General features: G+C 34.1%; 3 protein-coding genes across 10 annotated transcripts; 1 reads left to right on the plus strand and 2 right to left on the minus strand.

The window, feature by feature from the left end:
- Nucleotides 1-277: 277 nt before the first annotated feature.
- LOC100792331 (F-box/LRR-repeat protein At1g67190) lies at nucleotides 278-2248 on the minus strand. Of its 2 annotated transcripts, none has more exons than XM_014772072.3 (2): nucleotides 1960-2248; nucleotides 278-1792 (listed from the first exon to the last, which is right to left on the minus strand). In XM_014772072.3, exon 2 carries the CDS (start codon nucleotides 1699-1701, stop codon nucleotides 442-444), a length of 1260 nt encoding a protein of 419 aa, XP_014627558.1. In that variant the 5' UTR covers nucleotides 1702-1792; nucleotides 1960-2248; the 3' UTR covers nucleotides 278-441. The 2 variants fall into 2 exon arrangements, with proteins under 2 accessions (XP_014627558.1, XP_003554432.1); XM_003554384.5 differs by having other exon boundaries at nucleotides 2020-2246.
- A 1046-nt stretch (nucleotides 2249-3294) lies between these two features.
- On the minus strand, nucleotides 3295-7894 carry LOC100792861 (iron-sulfur assembly protein IscA-like 1, mitochondrial). 6 transcript variants are annotated; one of them, XR_005889944.1, is made up of 6 exons: nucleotides 7521-7853; nucleotides 6366-6483; nucleotides 5556-5616; nucleotides 4144-4234; nucleotides 3728-4033; nucleotides 3295-3476 (listed from the first exon to the last, which is right to left on the minus strand). XR_005889944.1 is itself a non-coding variant. In XM_041012656.1 (4 exons), exons 1-4 carry the CDS (start codon nucleotides 7708-7710, stop codon nucleotides 3969-3971), a joined length of 438 nt encoding a protein of 145 aa, XP_040868590.1. In that variant the 5' UTR covers nucleotides 7711-7853; the 3' UTR covers nucleotides 3295-3968. The 6 variants fall into 6 exon arrangements, 3 of the variants coding, with proteins under 3 accessions (XP_040868590.1, XP_003554433.1, XP_040868589.1); XR_005889942.1 differs by lacking the exons at nucleotides 4144-4234; nucleotides 5556-5616 and having other exon boundaries at nucleotides 3728-4075; XR_005889943.1 differs by lacking the exons at nucleotides 4144-4234; nucleotides 5556-5616 and having other exon boundaries at nucleotides 7521-7844.
- A 552-nt stretch (nucleotides 7895-8446) lies between these two features.
- LOC100793382 (cell division protein FtsZ homolog 2-1, chloroplastic) lies at nucleotides 8447-15696 on the plus strand. 2 transcript variants are annotated; one of them, XM_003554386.5, is made up of 8 exons: nucleotides 8447-8625; nucleotides 8854-9594; nucleotides 10858-11157; nucleotides 11547-11637; nucleotides 13542-13666; nucleotides 14312-14404; nucleotides 15125-15190; nucleotides 15297-15696. In XM_003554386.5, exons 2-8 carry the CDS (start codon nucleotides 8962-8964, stop codon nucleotides 15423-15425), a joined length of 1437 nt encoding a protein of 478 aa, XP_003554434.1. In that variant the 5' UTR covers nucleotides 8447-8625; nucleotides 8854-8961; the 3' UTR covers nucleotides 15426-15696. The 2 variants fall into 2 exon arrangements, with proteins under 2 accessions (XP_003554434.1, XP_040868591.1); XM_041012657.1 differs by having other exon boundaries at nucleotides 8461-9594.
- Nucleotides 15697-15776: the final 80 nt, after the last annotated feature.

Consider the following 15776-nt stretch of genomic DNA (forward strand, 5'->3'; position numbering starts at 1 on the left):
AGATTACACAAACACTTGATTCATGAATTTAAGGAAGAAAAAAAATCATGTGCTTAATTGAAGCTTTAGATGCATTGCTAATTACTGCCATGAATAAAAGCCAACTGCCGTGTTTAGGAAAGAAGATCGTGGGGTACGATTCAGATTATCTTAGAATGATTCACAAGGAACAGTAAACATTTGCAATGCTGTAATTTTCAAGGGCGTAAAAGTAACCACATCTTAGGTTCTCCTTCCACGGAAAAGAAAAAAAGTAACAAATTATAGAAGAAAGGGATTGTGATAGAAACTGAAATTCACTCTTATACACAAAGAATCTATAACTTTACATTTGAAGAATTCTTGTGATTCACGACAGAAGAAATGGACAAAAGAAACTCATGGGGCATGCAAGTATCTTCTTTCACTTTGGCAAGGATTAGATGAGCACGACAGAACCCACTACTCATATTCAAACTCAAACTTTACATGCCCATATTTTCTTCCAAGTTGAAGAATGAATTCTGAGAATCTGGCAAGAATTTGACACTCTTCATGTGTTTTGACCTCTGAAACAAAACCATAAATGACCAATTTTTTCAAATTGGGACAACCTTCCAAAAGTCCAGCTACCCATACTGAGAAGAGATCACTAATTACAGTCCATCCAAGTTCCAGCACCACCACATTCATCAAACAAGACAAACCCTGCAAACCATAATGAAGAACTCCATCTCTTAAATCATAACTTAAGGACAAATGTGTCAACTGAGGAAAGCAAACAGAAATTGTCTCTATATCAACAACCTCGTCCTCATCATCAAAAACAACACCCCACAGCCGAAGCTTATATAACTTTGATGCTTTTGAGATCATATGATAAAATTTTGGCCACATGACTGTGAAGTTACAGACATCTATAATCTCAAGGTTTTCTGTACTATCCCCAATATCAAGATGGATAATATTCACATCATCAATTTTCAAAACCTTCAATGTCCCCTTTCCAATCAGCTCAAAAGCCTCAAAGCTACAATCTTTCAAATGAAGCTTCTCAAGTAAATCCGCCTCCAATATAAACTTATCCGAACTAAACAATTCAAGGTCAAAAAACTTCAAAGAAACGCTGCTAAGCTCCACGGAAGCCTGCGAATCTGACATTGCAATCTCCACACCAACCATAGCCAAGGTTTCAAGCTTCGGACACGCAGAGAGAAGAAGGGTCAAATCCAACGCCGAGATGCTAATAAAACTCAACGAAAGCGACTTCAAGCAAGGAAACTTCAAGTAGCTTGGGTCAACACCGGTGATCGGATTGCGAGCCAAGGCCAACACCTCCAACCTCTGCCTGCTGCATTTCTCAATGATGTTGAAACAAGGGGTTGTCCTCACATTGTAAAGCAATTGGCGCAACGAATCCCTAGTATACATAAGCCAAGCAATGACCGGGGCAGCCGAGAACTTGTGCTCGTCATCCAAGAATATGGTCAGGGATTGCAGTGCCTTGGTTTGGAAGATTGTCTGAGTGATGAGTATTTCCAACCTAGCAGAGGTAAAGTCATGAAAGAGGGGCCAATCACAGTAGTTGAATGAAAGACTGTGGAGGTGATTGCGCCATGCTTCCCTCCATTTTTTACAAGTTACAGAAGCAACCACAACATCTCGGGCAGAACCGAGAAGAGATAATATGTTACCAATCACTTCAACAGGAAGGTGCTCCATAGTAGCAGTATAATAAAACAAGTTTAACAGAATTAACAAATACTGAACCACAGCATGAATTTCAAAAGAGTCCAATCGAATCTATCGGAACCTGTGCAGTATGGTAAGATTTCACAAATTAAACTTAATTGAACAAAAAAATAATAATAACAATATTTAATAAAGAAAAAACAGAAACAAGGGGATCGTTCATGAACAGTGAGTGATACGAGTGAATCAGTAATCTAAGGTCACAAAAAAAGGAGTAACGAAACTAACATTGAATTGAATCGGCAAATAGGAGAAACATAGTTATAGAGAAGTATGGAAGGGACTAACTTGGAGAATGAAAGGATCGTCTTCTAAGCGAAGAGAAATTGGAAATCGAACACTCGTAAAAGCCAAAGCTTGCCGAAATTTGAGAGACTCTCTCTCTCTCCAGCGAAGAGGAATTTTTGTTATGGGGAGGCAAAGTGGAGTGTGTCTTCAAAATCGTGTGCAAGGTCCTTTGCAAGTGTTACCCCCACTCAACTTTGACGCGTAGGAAGCAAGAGAGTGAATATGTATTTATTATTTCAAGATTTGTTATCAATGCATAATAGTTATAAATTATTGAAACATATTAACCATTATTCTTAGAATATTATTAAAAATTAAAAAAAAAAATTATTAAGACATGCAATTTTTGTTATTTATAACTTTTTTTATGTTTTCTTATAATTTTTACCATAAATATATTTTTTAATTTTTTAATCAATACTTTTATCACACTAATTTTTACACCCTTAGAAAAGTCAACTTTTTTCTTTCTTTTACCTTCATGACGACACAGGCAAATCACATGAATGACTCACCAAGATTACTCTCTTGTCTTAGTGAAAAATCACTGTTAATTTGTTTTGCAAAATAATCATGAATTTGTATCCGAAAATTTTATTTCTTATAAATTCATTGTTATATTGTAAAATTATTAAATCTTCAATTTTGAATAAGAAAATTTTAAGAGCTGTATATTATTTTCTTATTTTAAGTATTTCAGTTTAGTTTTTATTTATATTATATTTTTTAAATATTGATAATTAAATATAATTAATCTCAATTTAAATTCCAAATGAATTTTAAAATTTGAATATCCACATTATATCAAATAGAACAATACAACTTATTTTCATAAATTATATCAAACTAATAAACATATAGATTATATATCTTACTTCAAATAGTTTATTTTCGTTATTTTTTCTCGATATTAAAAACTACATCTTTAATTTCTTCATTATATAATATTTTTAAATTTTAATATTCTTTAAATAAAATATTTATTATTGACAATTAAAACATCTCTTATTTTTATAAAATTAAATATTTACATATTTAATTATTTGACTAACGCCTAGTCATCTATACCACATTCAACTATCAGAAATGAACTATATTTAGAATTGCAAAAGACCAAAGCTCAATCCAAGTTATTTTCTTTATTCATTTTTTAAATCATTTTACTCTAATCACGCCATATTTTATTTCTCTGGCCAAAAATTTGGTAAAAACAAATACTTGTCAACAACCCTGTAAAACAATACTACTATCAAAAAGCATCTTGGCCGAGAAACATGTAGGAAATATTTTAGCCATTAGTAATATTCTTCATTACATAAAGGATAAAGCATCTTGTGCCATTATTGGCAGGTCATCATTCCTTTAAATGCGAAACACAAGAACTTCATGCTTGTAGCTACCTTCCCTCGGTCCTAGGGTTAGACGTGCGCACATATTTCCTCCCAACAATGCTAAGACTATATATCAAAAACACAATGCTAAAGACTATGTTACTCAAACAGAAATGATCATTGGTAATAATTTAGTGAAACCGTAATCTTCAAGTTGACCAAAGAATTTTAAGAGAAATTTCTTCAACTTAACGAAAATTATTTCAATGATATTGTAAACCTACAAACTACAATTCTCATGATACAAAGAATTTTATATTAGAAATAAGAATCATCAAAACAAATGACAATAAAAATTGTTGAAATAAGCCTATTACCATCAGCTTCAGAGAACTCTGTATATCGAGACCATGTCAGTCCTCAGTATCCTTTTGTTCTGAGCACCAAAGTTTTCGTTTCCCTTGTTCTCGCAGGCAGAATAATAGAAATCCATTAGTTGTACTTGTATGTCTATTTATCAATTAAATCATGAAAGGACGACTTCATTACGTGAGGATCCACGGCTTGGATAGCAATTTTAACTATTTCATGGCTTAGAAGATCCACTACTTCCTGTTGTCATGAAAGATTCACCACAACCACACTGACCTTTGGAATTTGGATTGACGAAAATAAATTCCGATCTGACAGGAGAAGCAAAAAGTGTAGGAGTTAAAATAAGAGCACTGAAAACAAAGCAAGTAGTTCACATTAGGAAAAGAAAGAAAGAAAGTAAACAGATGAACCAACTAACCAAGTAACAGAAACGAGCACAGCAAAATAACTGTAAAGTAATTTTCATGCCATTTCATCAATATCTTCCTTCATTGATGCAGACATTTTGTCTACATGCATTTGAGATAGAAAAATCACTAATCATCCCCGGAGCTAAGCATAACATGCAACACAAATTCACACCACATTTCATCAAAAGCTTCTTTTAATAATGCATATACTCATACTGGCAAGATATTCGGGATTTGGAAAAGAAAATAATTGACTAATGCAAAAGCACAAATTAATGCAGAGTCGGGGCGAAGGAGGCGGTAAATAGTTTCTGTCACAAGCAGATCAATGCCCAAATATGCAGTTCCTAAATTGAAGCCACAAAGATGCTAACATTCTGATGAAGAGAATTTTATCAAAGTGAAGAAGCTTGAGTAAGAAATTCTCTTGCATGTCCCTCTTAGAGGAATAAAGCTACAAAATGAGATAGAGAAGTAAGGATTACAAAATACTTGCTAAATGAAGGAGACAGAATAGCCACTGGCTATGGGAATTTCAGGTGTTGGTACAAGAAAGTAGGCTCCTAGCAGATTGAATGAGTTAATTGAGATTTTAATTGAACGCATGTATACTTAGTTGAAACTTGCTAATGCTGGATGTGTATGTTATGTGTGCAGTAAGAACATATTTGCATGTGTTTTAAACTCTTTAATGGGCTGGTTCTGTATGAGGAGAAAGTTTTGTAATGGGAAGATTTCATAAGATGCAACATGTGTTTAATCTGTCACAAGCTTTGAATATATTTGTTTTTGAGTCACAGTTCCTGCACGATTAATTTTATGTGTCTCTATTCAATAACTTTGCTAATTATTGATTTGAAGTATCTCAATCATGAAATGAACAGACTTCTACACGTCATAAGCCCTGTATTTTACACATTGCATGAGTTGATTGTGCTCTTAACTGTTTTCTTGTATTAAGAATTCAGTGGATTAACTAATAATCCTTTAAGGTGCAGATTTCTTGAGGTAATCTCAATTAATTAACAGGGGTGAAATCCTCAGTCTTATTCGTTATATTTAGTCGCAGGCCAGCATGGTTGTCTAAAGAAAAGGAGCAAAAACAAATTAGAAAGCATTAAATTCTGTTAACTGTTATAGCACACACGCTCTACTAGTTTTAATATTCTGTTTCTAGAATAATTGTGTGGGTCTCGTAAAGAATAACAAAATATAGTTAATTACCAAAGCATCAGTGTCACGGCATCTTATTACCAAGATGAATATCTTGTATAAACTAAATTCCCCTAAAAATGATACTATATGTCTTTGGAAGTATGATTATTTTGATTATTGAATTACATCATTTGCAAAACAATGAAACATTATTATGCAAACCACAAGTATCAGTACAAAGAAATAAGATTTCAAATTTACCTACTTGGACACATAGTTTGTAGTTCCATGTTCTTCTAAAATAGATAATTAGAACACAAATACACCTGAAAGTATTCAATTAGAAGAAACCAAATAACAAGCTCAAACTTTTGATCTAGTTTCGTTCGTGTGCTATTATGTCATAATGAGTTCAATTTTAACAGCCAGAATAGACAGAACTCCTTAATATCAACTTTGAATGAGATTATTAAAATATTCTCAGTGTTACAGCCAGAATATTGGCACAACAGATTCAGTTCACAAGAATAACAAATGCATGGATTATTAAATATTTAATAAAGCCGAGCATAAACATATTGGAGGTAATACCAGTGTGGAAGGGTGGGAGAGGTAGCAAAAACTACAGTATCATATTGATACCAGTGGCAATATTAAGAGGAAGGACAAATTCACTAATGATTATAATAATTGAGTGTTTAGTATTCTAAGTTAACCTCAAAATCAGACATCGCTCAAATAATATAAATATTTTCCAATTTCAGACTACTCCAATGGAAACTATATAATTCCTGAGAGGATGAATCTCTCCATCCAAAAAAGCAACCAACAGGATAGGAGTAAGATATAAAGATTTATGAGGGAAGGCAATTAACAACTAATTATGGTGTAGATGGAGCAGATTTAAACAATAATCTTAAGATATCTGCATCCCAAATCCAAACCAATATATGATTACTGCTTATAGAGAGATTTATCATCCCATTCCCAAAACACAATACAATAAACAAAAATAGCAAAAGAAAAGAAAAATAAAAGTCGAACATGAAGAAAAGGTGTTAAAGAAAACATTTACCTTAGTTTGTCATCTACAAAATCCATTTTAGTTCCAATGACATGCATAAGGGCCTTTGGATCAATCAGTATCATAACACCCTTATCCTCAACCAACTCATCAAACTTCCCTTTTTCATCTGTCAAAGCAACAGGAATCTAAGATCAAAAAGTCATAAATCATAATGCAATCACGCATCCATCTCCAGCTCACCGCAATTGAAAGGAATAATCAGTACACAAAAATAGTATATTCCCAACAGGATCAAACTCTAATCAATATTACTCATATTTGGGACATGAAATTTTTATATGAGAATAGATTAGCACCAAAGGTCAATTTTGAGGTGTGCCTATTTACCTTAGTATTTGACATACCTCAATCCATGCTTTTGACTAATGATATATGGTCATAGCTAACTTAAGTAAGAGTAACACAATGGAATCCAAGTTTCACAAGACACAAGTCAACAATATTTTGGAAATTGGAAGTGAAATAAAAGAAGAGTAGAAAATGTTTTAATAGAGCTCCATGGTGCAGAATGATACACGTGGCAGACTGCATCCAGTGGATTAATGGCCTTATTACTTGGGCCATTTGCTCATAGGCAAACTTCAAGTTATGACTCATTTCACAATCTCAAATGTTACTTCCAATTTTACTTCCTCGTTTCAATCATCCATAGTACTTATTTCAGCAAAAAAAATAAAAATGAATTGAGCATTTTCACGCTATTGTATGCATATAAAACCAAAGACATAAACATCCGAAGAAATATGAAAACCAAATTCTAAATATTCAAATAGCAAAAAGAGAACCATGCTTTCAATAACCTAATCATCTAGTTTCAGATTGTGATAAGATACGATATCAAAGACTTTCGTCATAGGAGCAAATCACAAAAATTGAGAAAAATCGGTCATTCACAAGCACCGATGCAAGATTCCTCGAAAATAAAAAGATTATGTACATGGAATAGTGAATTCATTAACCGAATACATAAGAAGGGTAATCCAACGAGCCGAAGCTAAATCATTTAGAATCAACCTTATTCCTACGATTATACCGCAGGGATTCCAAAACGAAAAATTCATAATCAATTCAGCTAGGTTATTTGAGAGAATTTGTTCCAAAATACGATATTGTGAGAATTGAAGATAGGAAAGAGTGACAGACCTGCGTAATTGAGGGTGTAGGATAAGCCGTTACAGCCGCGAGTCTTGACTCCCAGCTTCAAGAAGGCCCTCTGACGCTGCTGTAGTAGCTGCCGTATTCTGGAGGCGGCGGCGTCCGTTAGCGACACGGCTTGGCGCCGCGCCGCCGTCCCTATCTTCTCTGCTGCCACGCTCATCGCCTTGGAAGCCATCGAAGAAGAGCTATCTCTGTCCCGTTGTTTTGGGATATTACAGCATTTCCTCTTTTTCAGGTTTGGCGCGTGGCCGCCACAACGTGGCTATGCTGCTCGTAGAACGTTCCCGAAGAAACCTATGTTCTAGGTGCTTATGTGGCCTAATCATAACGCTGTTAGACCACGGCGGGTGAAGTTATCATATCCGAATGTATTGCATGCGTGTGGTGTGTCTATTTCCGGAAACATAATTTTGATCCCTCACAGAAATTAACTGCAATTTAGAGAAATTAGGTTAAAAAATTATTTTTGAAACAAAAGTATTTTTGCAAAATAACCAGAACTTTTGGTTATATCTACATTGAAATGCACCCTCCAAATTTAATAACCGCAAACCAAACATGCAATTTAGTCTCTCATATTCTTAAAATTTAACAATTTTTAATTTATCATTAATGTGTCATTAAATTTTTATCTGAAATTGTTAACGTGACATGTTAGTAATGATTGAGGAATTATTTTTGAATTGGATAGTAAACCAGCTCATCTAGATGTAAAACTCTTATAATATATAATAAAATTTATAAATATAAGATTGATTTTATAAAATTATTATTTTTTTCATTAATTTATTAGTAGTTTTATATAAAAAATGTTAGTACGAAAAATAATGAGAGAAAAGTAGCGAAAGAATTTATGACATTAGATGAAATTAACCCAACTTAAATCCATCATGAAAATAATTTATTGAAGTAAAATTTGTCTGATTGGTTGATGGAATGGGACGAAGAACACCCTGTTTCCAAGCTAATCTCATAAACCCTAAGCACGCTCTTCGCACCGAAACAAAAACCTTCCTCCTTGCACTCTTCCTTTTCACCACTCAAATGCTACTACTCTCGCTTGCTCACAAAACCCCTTCAATTTTCTCAGGTCTCTCTTCCCCTCATCTCCCTAATATTCTCACGCATTTCCTCTTCAACACCGTTCTCAATCTTCGTGCTTTTTATTAACTATTTCATTTGCCGTTTCTCCCTTTTCATTCTCTTCTACTATTACTCTGTTATGTACCTACACTCTACCATAGTACACTTCCTTAATTATTTCTCACTTGCCCTAATGTTTCGGCCATTATTTGTTTTATTTATTTTCCAATCACAGGTATAGGAAGAAGCAATTCTGAGCGAATTGCAACCTTCACGAATTGAATTTGTTTCTGTTAATTTTTGTGCGTATTTATCATAAGCTACGAATTTCGATAGTGTGTAAATGGCGACCTGTTATACTCCCTCGAATGTTAGAAATTCGGCGGGGGTGCTGGCTGTTGTTGGAGGCAGAACAATTTCTGAGAATCACGGTATCAGATCGTGCTTCTTGAGAATTCAAGAGAGCAAGACCGTGTTTGGCAGCAATCGGAAGTGTGGTTCGTTTCCAGTGAAGTGTTCCGCGAATTCCCACAGCATCAGTCGCAAGGATCCTTTTCTGGATCTGCACCCTGAGGTTTCAATGCTCAGAGGAGAAGGAGGGAGTGCACTGAACAGCCCTAGACCTAGAAAGGATGTATCAGGTGGAAACGTCGCTGAAAGTTTGGAAGCCACAACGGCTCCGAGTAACTACAGTGAAGCAAAGATCAAAGTCATTGGTGTGGGTGGAGGCGGGTCAAATGCAGTCAACCGCATGATAGAGAGCTCCATGAATGGTGTGGAGTTCTGGATTGTTAACACTGATGTTCAAGCCATGAGGATGTCGCCAGTCATTCCTCCCAACCGGTTACAAATCGGTCAGGAGCTTACACGAGGACTTGGAGCTGGTGGTAATCCTGAGATTGGCATGAATGCTGCCAAGGAAAGCAAGGAATCAATACAGGAGGCAGTTTATGGAGCTGATATGGTCTTTGTTACAGTATGTTCAACTGACCACTTTTCTTTAGTTATAGCTTATGCTGATTGCATTACAATTTTGCATTATTGAGTTTTATTTTTAGTGCACTTGTTAGCATCACACTAGTTGACATGGTTTGTAACTTATAAATTATAATATATGCTCTATTGTGATACCAATATATATGTTTGTAAAATCATAACTTAAAGTAGGATGTGGTAATGTATGTTTTCATAGAGAAAGAAAGGATAGGGTAATATGTTGAGCTAGGAGGGATAGGCCACAATATTCTGCGAAGAGATTATCAAGGAACTACATCTGAGGGGTTACACTGTTGTGTAGCTTTAATTTTTATTCCATGTGCTTCCATGCTTCCTTTGACATTTGTTATGGTGGTATTCAAGTGCATGATCTGAGTTATTTGACCTTCTTAACTTGATGCATATTGTTTTGTGAACCACTCTTTTGGATTTTTACATTTCTCCAAAATTTTAAAATCTATAACTAAGGGCTCTTTATCACATTCATTTTCTATGTATGCTCTTAAATGCTGTTGGACTGGTTGTTCTTTTGAGGAAGGGGAACATTAATAGGGGATGAAACAGAGGTTTGTACAACCAATTACCAATACAAAATCACCTGATACAGTTTGGAGTATCAACAGGTCTGAAAATTTCTACAAGTATATCATTTTCCTAGGATGCCACTTTGAATTATAAAAATTGTGGATTTGTTTTTAAGTAAGCAGTTAAGAATTTCAAATACCGTGATAGGCATTGCTTTCACTTAGGTAACTACCAATACTTCATTATAAGTCTGACAGATTTATAGTGTTTCAAGTGAGATTTCTCATAAAAGATAACTTATTTTATTTGGAATTTTACTATCAGTGAAGATATATAATAATATAATAATAACACAAAGGGAAATGGTATTGCAAATATGTTATTATTTGACGTTGAAGTTCAATATATAGCTTATTAGATTAAATAATGTTAAGAAAATTGAAACATCTACAATGGAAAATAACTTGTATGCAATATATCTATATAAATTTTAGGAGGAAATTTATCAGGACATATATAAAATTCTAGTATTTATTGTTTTGAATTTTGCTTATTAATTGATGCCTATTAGAAATAAGGACCCAGCAATTCATGATCTTTGAAATCCTCAAATATGTCAAATTTTCAAAATTGGGAGTAGGCACACTTTCAGTTCTACTAAACTTTTCATAATCGCTATATTTCAACAAACTTGAAAAATTAGAACTCATTTGTGCAGGCTGGAATGGGTGGAGGAACTGGCACTGGAGGAGCTCCAGTTATTGCCGGTATCACAAAGTCAATGGGTATACTGACTGTTGGTATTGTCACAACCCCTTTTTCATTTGAAGGGCGAAGAAGGGCAGTTCAAGCACAAGAAGGAATTGCAGCCTTAAGAGATAATGTTGATACACTGATAGTTATTCCAAATGACAAACTGCTGACTGCAGTTTCTCAATCTACCCCTGTAACTGAAGCATTCAATCTGGCTGATGATATTCTTAGACAAGGTGTTCGTGGTATATCTGATATTATTACGGTATGGGAATCATGAAGATCTTTGAACATGAACAAATACCTTCCTGCCTTTGCTTTGTTCTTTTTTTATCTCTATCAAATCTTGATTGTTAAAGGAGTAAAAAGGAAAGAAAGAATGAAAAGGAAACCTTGTATATGTTTTGACAATTCAGTAGTCCCTACCTGATTCACTAAGTTGTTTGATATGTTGGTTCAAAGTTATCTCTTATCGTTAGTTTATTTGCTAGAATTCATATGATTTTTTATTATCAATTTTGGATGCATGTTGGCAAAACATAATCTTGCCATCCCACTAATAAGATGTCCTGATTATATGTTTCCCATGGTTTAAAGTTGATGGTGTCTGTCTGTAGAATCATATATGCTCATTAATTTTGTAATTGATTGCAGATACCAGGATTGGTGAACGTAGACTTTGCTGATGTTCGAGCTATAATGGCCAATGCAGGGTCTTCACTTATGGGGATAGGAACTGCAACTGGTATGTATGGGAACTGCAGATGGAGATGCATTACTAGTCCTGAATCCTGATCTTCTATTTGACCTAAATAACTAGCAAATTTTCCATACATTGTATGATTATTTCTAAATTAAGTAAATTTTGAAATATGAATATACACAAATATAAACATAAGGAGATAAAAATATCACTATTGTTAAATGTTAAACAATGTTGAAATCAGGTATCTTAAGAAAGAAAAAGTATAATAGATGTCTTGACTGTCAATAATGAGAATTCTATTTTAATAGATAGGAATAAATTAAAGAGATAAGACTTTTGAAATTAATGAGATTATGAAAATAAATTATTTGAATCAATAATTCGATACTCGTCAATATATATGTGTAAAGGTTGGTTGTGTTAGGCCCATGGTGGCCAACGTAATACTCATCAATATACCAAACAATCAAACGAATCAATACACATAATCTCATTGTCTATTAATTTTGAATGATTTGTCAAAATTCAAATTCAAATTAGGAATAACTAAATTTTAAAAAAAAGTATTTCAAAGGAATACAAAATATTAAAAAAGTGAGATACTTGATGTAAGAAAAGTCATCTCTCGTATGGCTTACTAAGAAAAAGTGTAGGTCTTAAAAGTCCTCTTGTTCTAGAGTGAGTACTCAAATTTAATATATGGCAATGGATTGCTTTTAAACCTCTGGTTTGCTAACTGAAAATTATATAATATCTCTAGAGGGTATTGTGATACTTGAACCTTATATGCAGAGTGACAATTGTAAATATATTTTTTTTTTTGCTCAGCAAAAATAGATAATATATATTTTTTTTTTTGGGTCAACGAAGCTAGAGTCATGCACTGTAGGCCTGTGGATCACTTCACTCAGCACCTCTCTTTGGCTGCTTCGCAAGCTATTAATAGGAAGTGGAAGGTTTGGTGGGTAGCAGCCACAGTTTCTATTTGGAACTATAGGAACGCCATGATTTTTAAAAATCATCAGTTTGCCATTTCTAAATTGGTGGATGATGCAATTTATCTTACCTGGTCTTGGTTGAGGGGGTGGGAAAAGGACTTTGCCATTCCGTTTAATCAATGGTCATCTTCTATGTCCTTTGCCTTCTCCTAGTCTGGGAAGGATGGGTGGTTTTTTGTAAGGTCTCTAGTTGGGGAAGCTTGTGTAGTTTTGCTTTATATCCTCAGCCTATGGCTTTCTTTTTGTATCTCTGTAGTACCTCTGGTACTATCCTTATTTAATATCTAATATATGATACTTTTGGCTGTTCAAAAAAAAAAAAGAGTACCAGAGGTACTAAATTACAAAATACTGGATTGCCCATTGCAGTGGTTCCACAGCAGTCTAAAATGGAGTCTGGATTGGAACCATAGCCGAGCTACCCCAGCCAAGGGCAGAACTACAGTTAGTCAAAATATTACTGTTGTAGGAGCCCTGCTATATTAGTTATATGCAGAGTGACAATTGTAAATATTACCTTACCACAAGAAGCGCATGTCTATAACTATAAGGGAATGATTATTTGACCAAAGTTGTTTTAGAGGCATAGCATTGCCTTGAAAATTGAAAGTATTCTTTTATATTGCAAATCCTAAAAAAGGCAATTTGAAGATTAGAAATTTATTTCTCAAAGGTCGTGCCACACTTTAAAATTCTTGAGAAGCACACACTTCGATGTTGAACGTACTTTAATGATCCTCAACAATAATAGTTTACCCCTTTACTCTACTCTCAGTTAGCTGATTAATTATTAAAATATAAATATATTATCCTCTTATTGGCATACACTTTTTTTATGGGGAAAGAGGAGGGTCAGAATTGATGAGGATATTCTGACCCACATAGTTGCAGCATATATTCTTGAAAATTTGAAATTTATCTTCTGGCTTCTTTTTTGTATTGAAGGGAAAACAAGGGCAAGGGATGCTGCATTAAATGCTATCCAGTCACCTTTACTGGATATTGGTATAGAAAGGGCTACTGGAATTGTATGGAACATAACTGGTGGAAGTGATTTGACCTTGTTTGAGGTAGCTAGCTATCCCTCTGTCCCTTTTACTAATGTTAACTTTGCTAGATATTTGTTTCATCTGTATACGTACATGATGTTTTCTCCTCCTTCTTTCTTTCTTTCTTTCTCCTTTTTATTTTGAAAAACAATCCTTCCCTTTTCCTTTGGAATCTGGGTCATATAATGACTAGGAAATTGCTAGGAGCAACATGTATTGAATGAAGTTAGGATTTTTTTTTTTGAATAATTGAACCTTAAAGCCATGTGCTGAATTCCATCGTAACACTTCCTTACATGATTGAGATGATTGTGAATTGTATCAGTTTTCCATGGACATGATATTTAGTCAAGGGTAAAAATTTTGAGGCTTATAAAAATATTTGTAAAAGACTTCTGCTTCAATCTAGTAATCCGGTCACTATAACTCTTTAGTCATACTTTTCTGGCAAGCTATTTATAAGCTTGGTTTTTGAAGCAAAGAAGTGATTCTTTCAGGCATACTTTGGCATCCATTCTGTGAACAAAGAAATAAAATAAACTAGCCTTCAGTTCTGGATTCTGAATACCTACCTATTTAACTATCTGCAATCTATTAAACTCATCATACTCATTCTATTTATTATAGTCCTTTGTATGCTATGGCTTTTAATATTACCATTTACAGGTAAATGTTGCAGCAGAAGTTATATATGACCTTGTGGACCCCACTGCTAATTTAATATTTGGGGCAGTAATAGATCCATCACTCAGTGGGCAAGTAAGTTAAGCTATGCAAACCACTTCAATCTTACTTTATAGTTTTTTTTCTTATAAATTACACTTCTTTTCCCTTCAAATATGAAAATGTCTAAAAATGATTGATCATATCTTAAAAATTTTCTTCTTAGTTTCCTCATTTTCTCATTCTCTCTTAGGATTAGTCACCTTTTTTCCTTGTTATAATTTGTTTTCTTAATTATTTAGGAATTAGGATTATGATTAGTATACATAAGGGGGGTTAGTATTCTAGGTTTTATGAGCATATCAAATACATCAATACACTGTAATACATTTCAGTTAATATCAATTAGTATTTCATTATTTTTTATCTCTCTTCCTCCTTCTATACCTAAAATTCCATAATTCAAACATAATTTTTAAGACTACACCTTCCTCTCTTGAGAGATGTAATGTGCTACATTTTAGTCTATTTTAATGTAAACAAACCTACTGGTAGTGGTGAAACACTACGAATGAGCTTCCTAGAGACATTTGTCCTTTCTTTTACAACTTTCAATGTCACCGAAAGTTAATTTTGAGCATCCTATTGTTCATTTAAGACTTCAGAGGATGAAATAAAATTTTAAGTTAAACTCCCTCTTATCTGATTTTTGAACTTAAAACATTGATTCTCTTTTTTAAGATTTGTGCTTTAATGTTAATTTTATACTATGTCCTATCATTTTTTAACTTTGTCATGTAATTTGGTTTCATATAGGTAAGCATAACATTAATCGCAACTGGATTCAAGCGTCAAGAGGAAAGTGAAGGGAGACCTATGCAGGTATGACTTACTACCCCCTCTTCCCGTTGTGTGCCAATCAGCCGTCCCTAGTCCCAGTCCCTCCTCTCTCTGATGCAATGCCCATGATCTTGCTTTTTGTATGCAGGCCAGTCAACTCACACAAGGAGATACCGTTGGTATCAATCGGCGATCTTCTACTTTCACTGATGGTAGCTTTGTTGAGATCCCTGAATTCTTAAAGAAGAAGGGGCGCTCACGTTATCCAAGAGTTTAATACTCTTTTCCCCAACTCCTTAATCCCTCCTTGCATCTCTTTACCAAGCAATTTTTAGGGATACAAATCTCATCAGTCTAGGTATTAGATCACGTTTTGCCCCTTTTTTCATTTTTAGGTTCGCATTGTGCATACAGTTGTTCATGAAAGCGAAGTACTTTCCAAAACCGTTGTTTTCTGAGTTGAGGCTTGTTGGCATGTTTTAATAAGTTTATTAGCTTGTATTTTTGTACAGAGAATAATATATCAGTAATGGTCAGTGCTTGTTATAGATATTTGGCTTGTTAGTGTTACCATGAAATCAAGATTATGTCAACGGCAAACCAAGTCAACCACGGGTTTTAAATTAAA

This window comes from Glycine max, chromosome 19 (genome assembly GCF_000004515.6).
Source record: "Glycine max cultivar Williams 82 chromosome 19, Glycine_max_v4.0, whole genome shotgun sequence".
In the NCBI taxonomy this organism is placed as follows: domain Eukaryota; kingdom Viridiplantae; phylum Streptophyta; class Magnoliopsida; order Fabales; family Fabaceae; genus Glycine; species Glycine max.

Coding starts and splice junctions, on each gene's coding strand:
- LOC100792331 (XM_014772072.3), bottom strand. CDS start 1,701: ATGGAGCACCTTCCTGTTGAAGTGATTGGTAACATATTATCTCTTCTC.
- LOC100792861 (XM_041012655.1), bottom strand. CDS start 7,710: ATGGCTTCCAAGGCGATGAGCGTGGCAGCAGAGAAGATAGGGACGGCG. Junction 6,484..7,520: donor CTACACCCTCAATTACGCAG/GTCTGTCACTCT, acceptor TTGCTTTGACAG/ATGAAAAAGGGAAGTTTGAT. Junction 4,076..6,365: donor TTTGTAGATGACAAACTAAG/GTAAATGTTTTC, acceptor CTTTGTTTTCAG/TGCTCTTATTTTAACTCCTA.
- LOC100793382 (XM_003554386.5), top strand. CDS start 8,962: ATGGCGACCTGTTATACTCCCTCGAATGTTAGAAATTCGGCGGGGGTG. Junction 11,638..13,541: donor GGGGATAGGAACTGCAACTG/GTATGTATGGGA, acceptor TTTGTATTGAAG/GGAAAACAAGGGCAAGGGAT. Junction 13,667..14,311: donor GTGATTTGACCTTGTTTGAG/GTAGCTAGCTAT, acceptor TACCATTTACAG/GTAAATGTTGCAGCAGAAGT.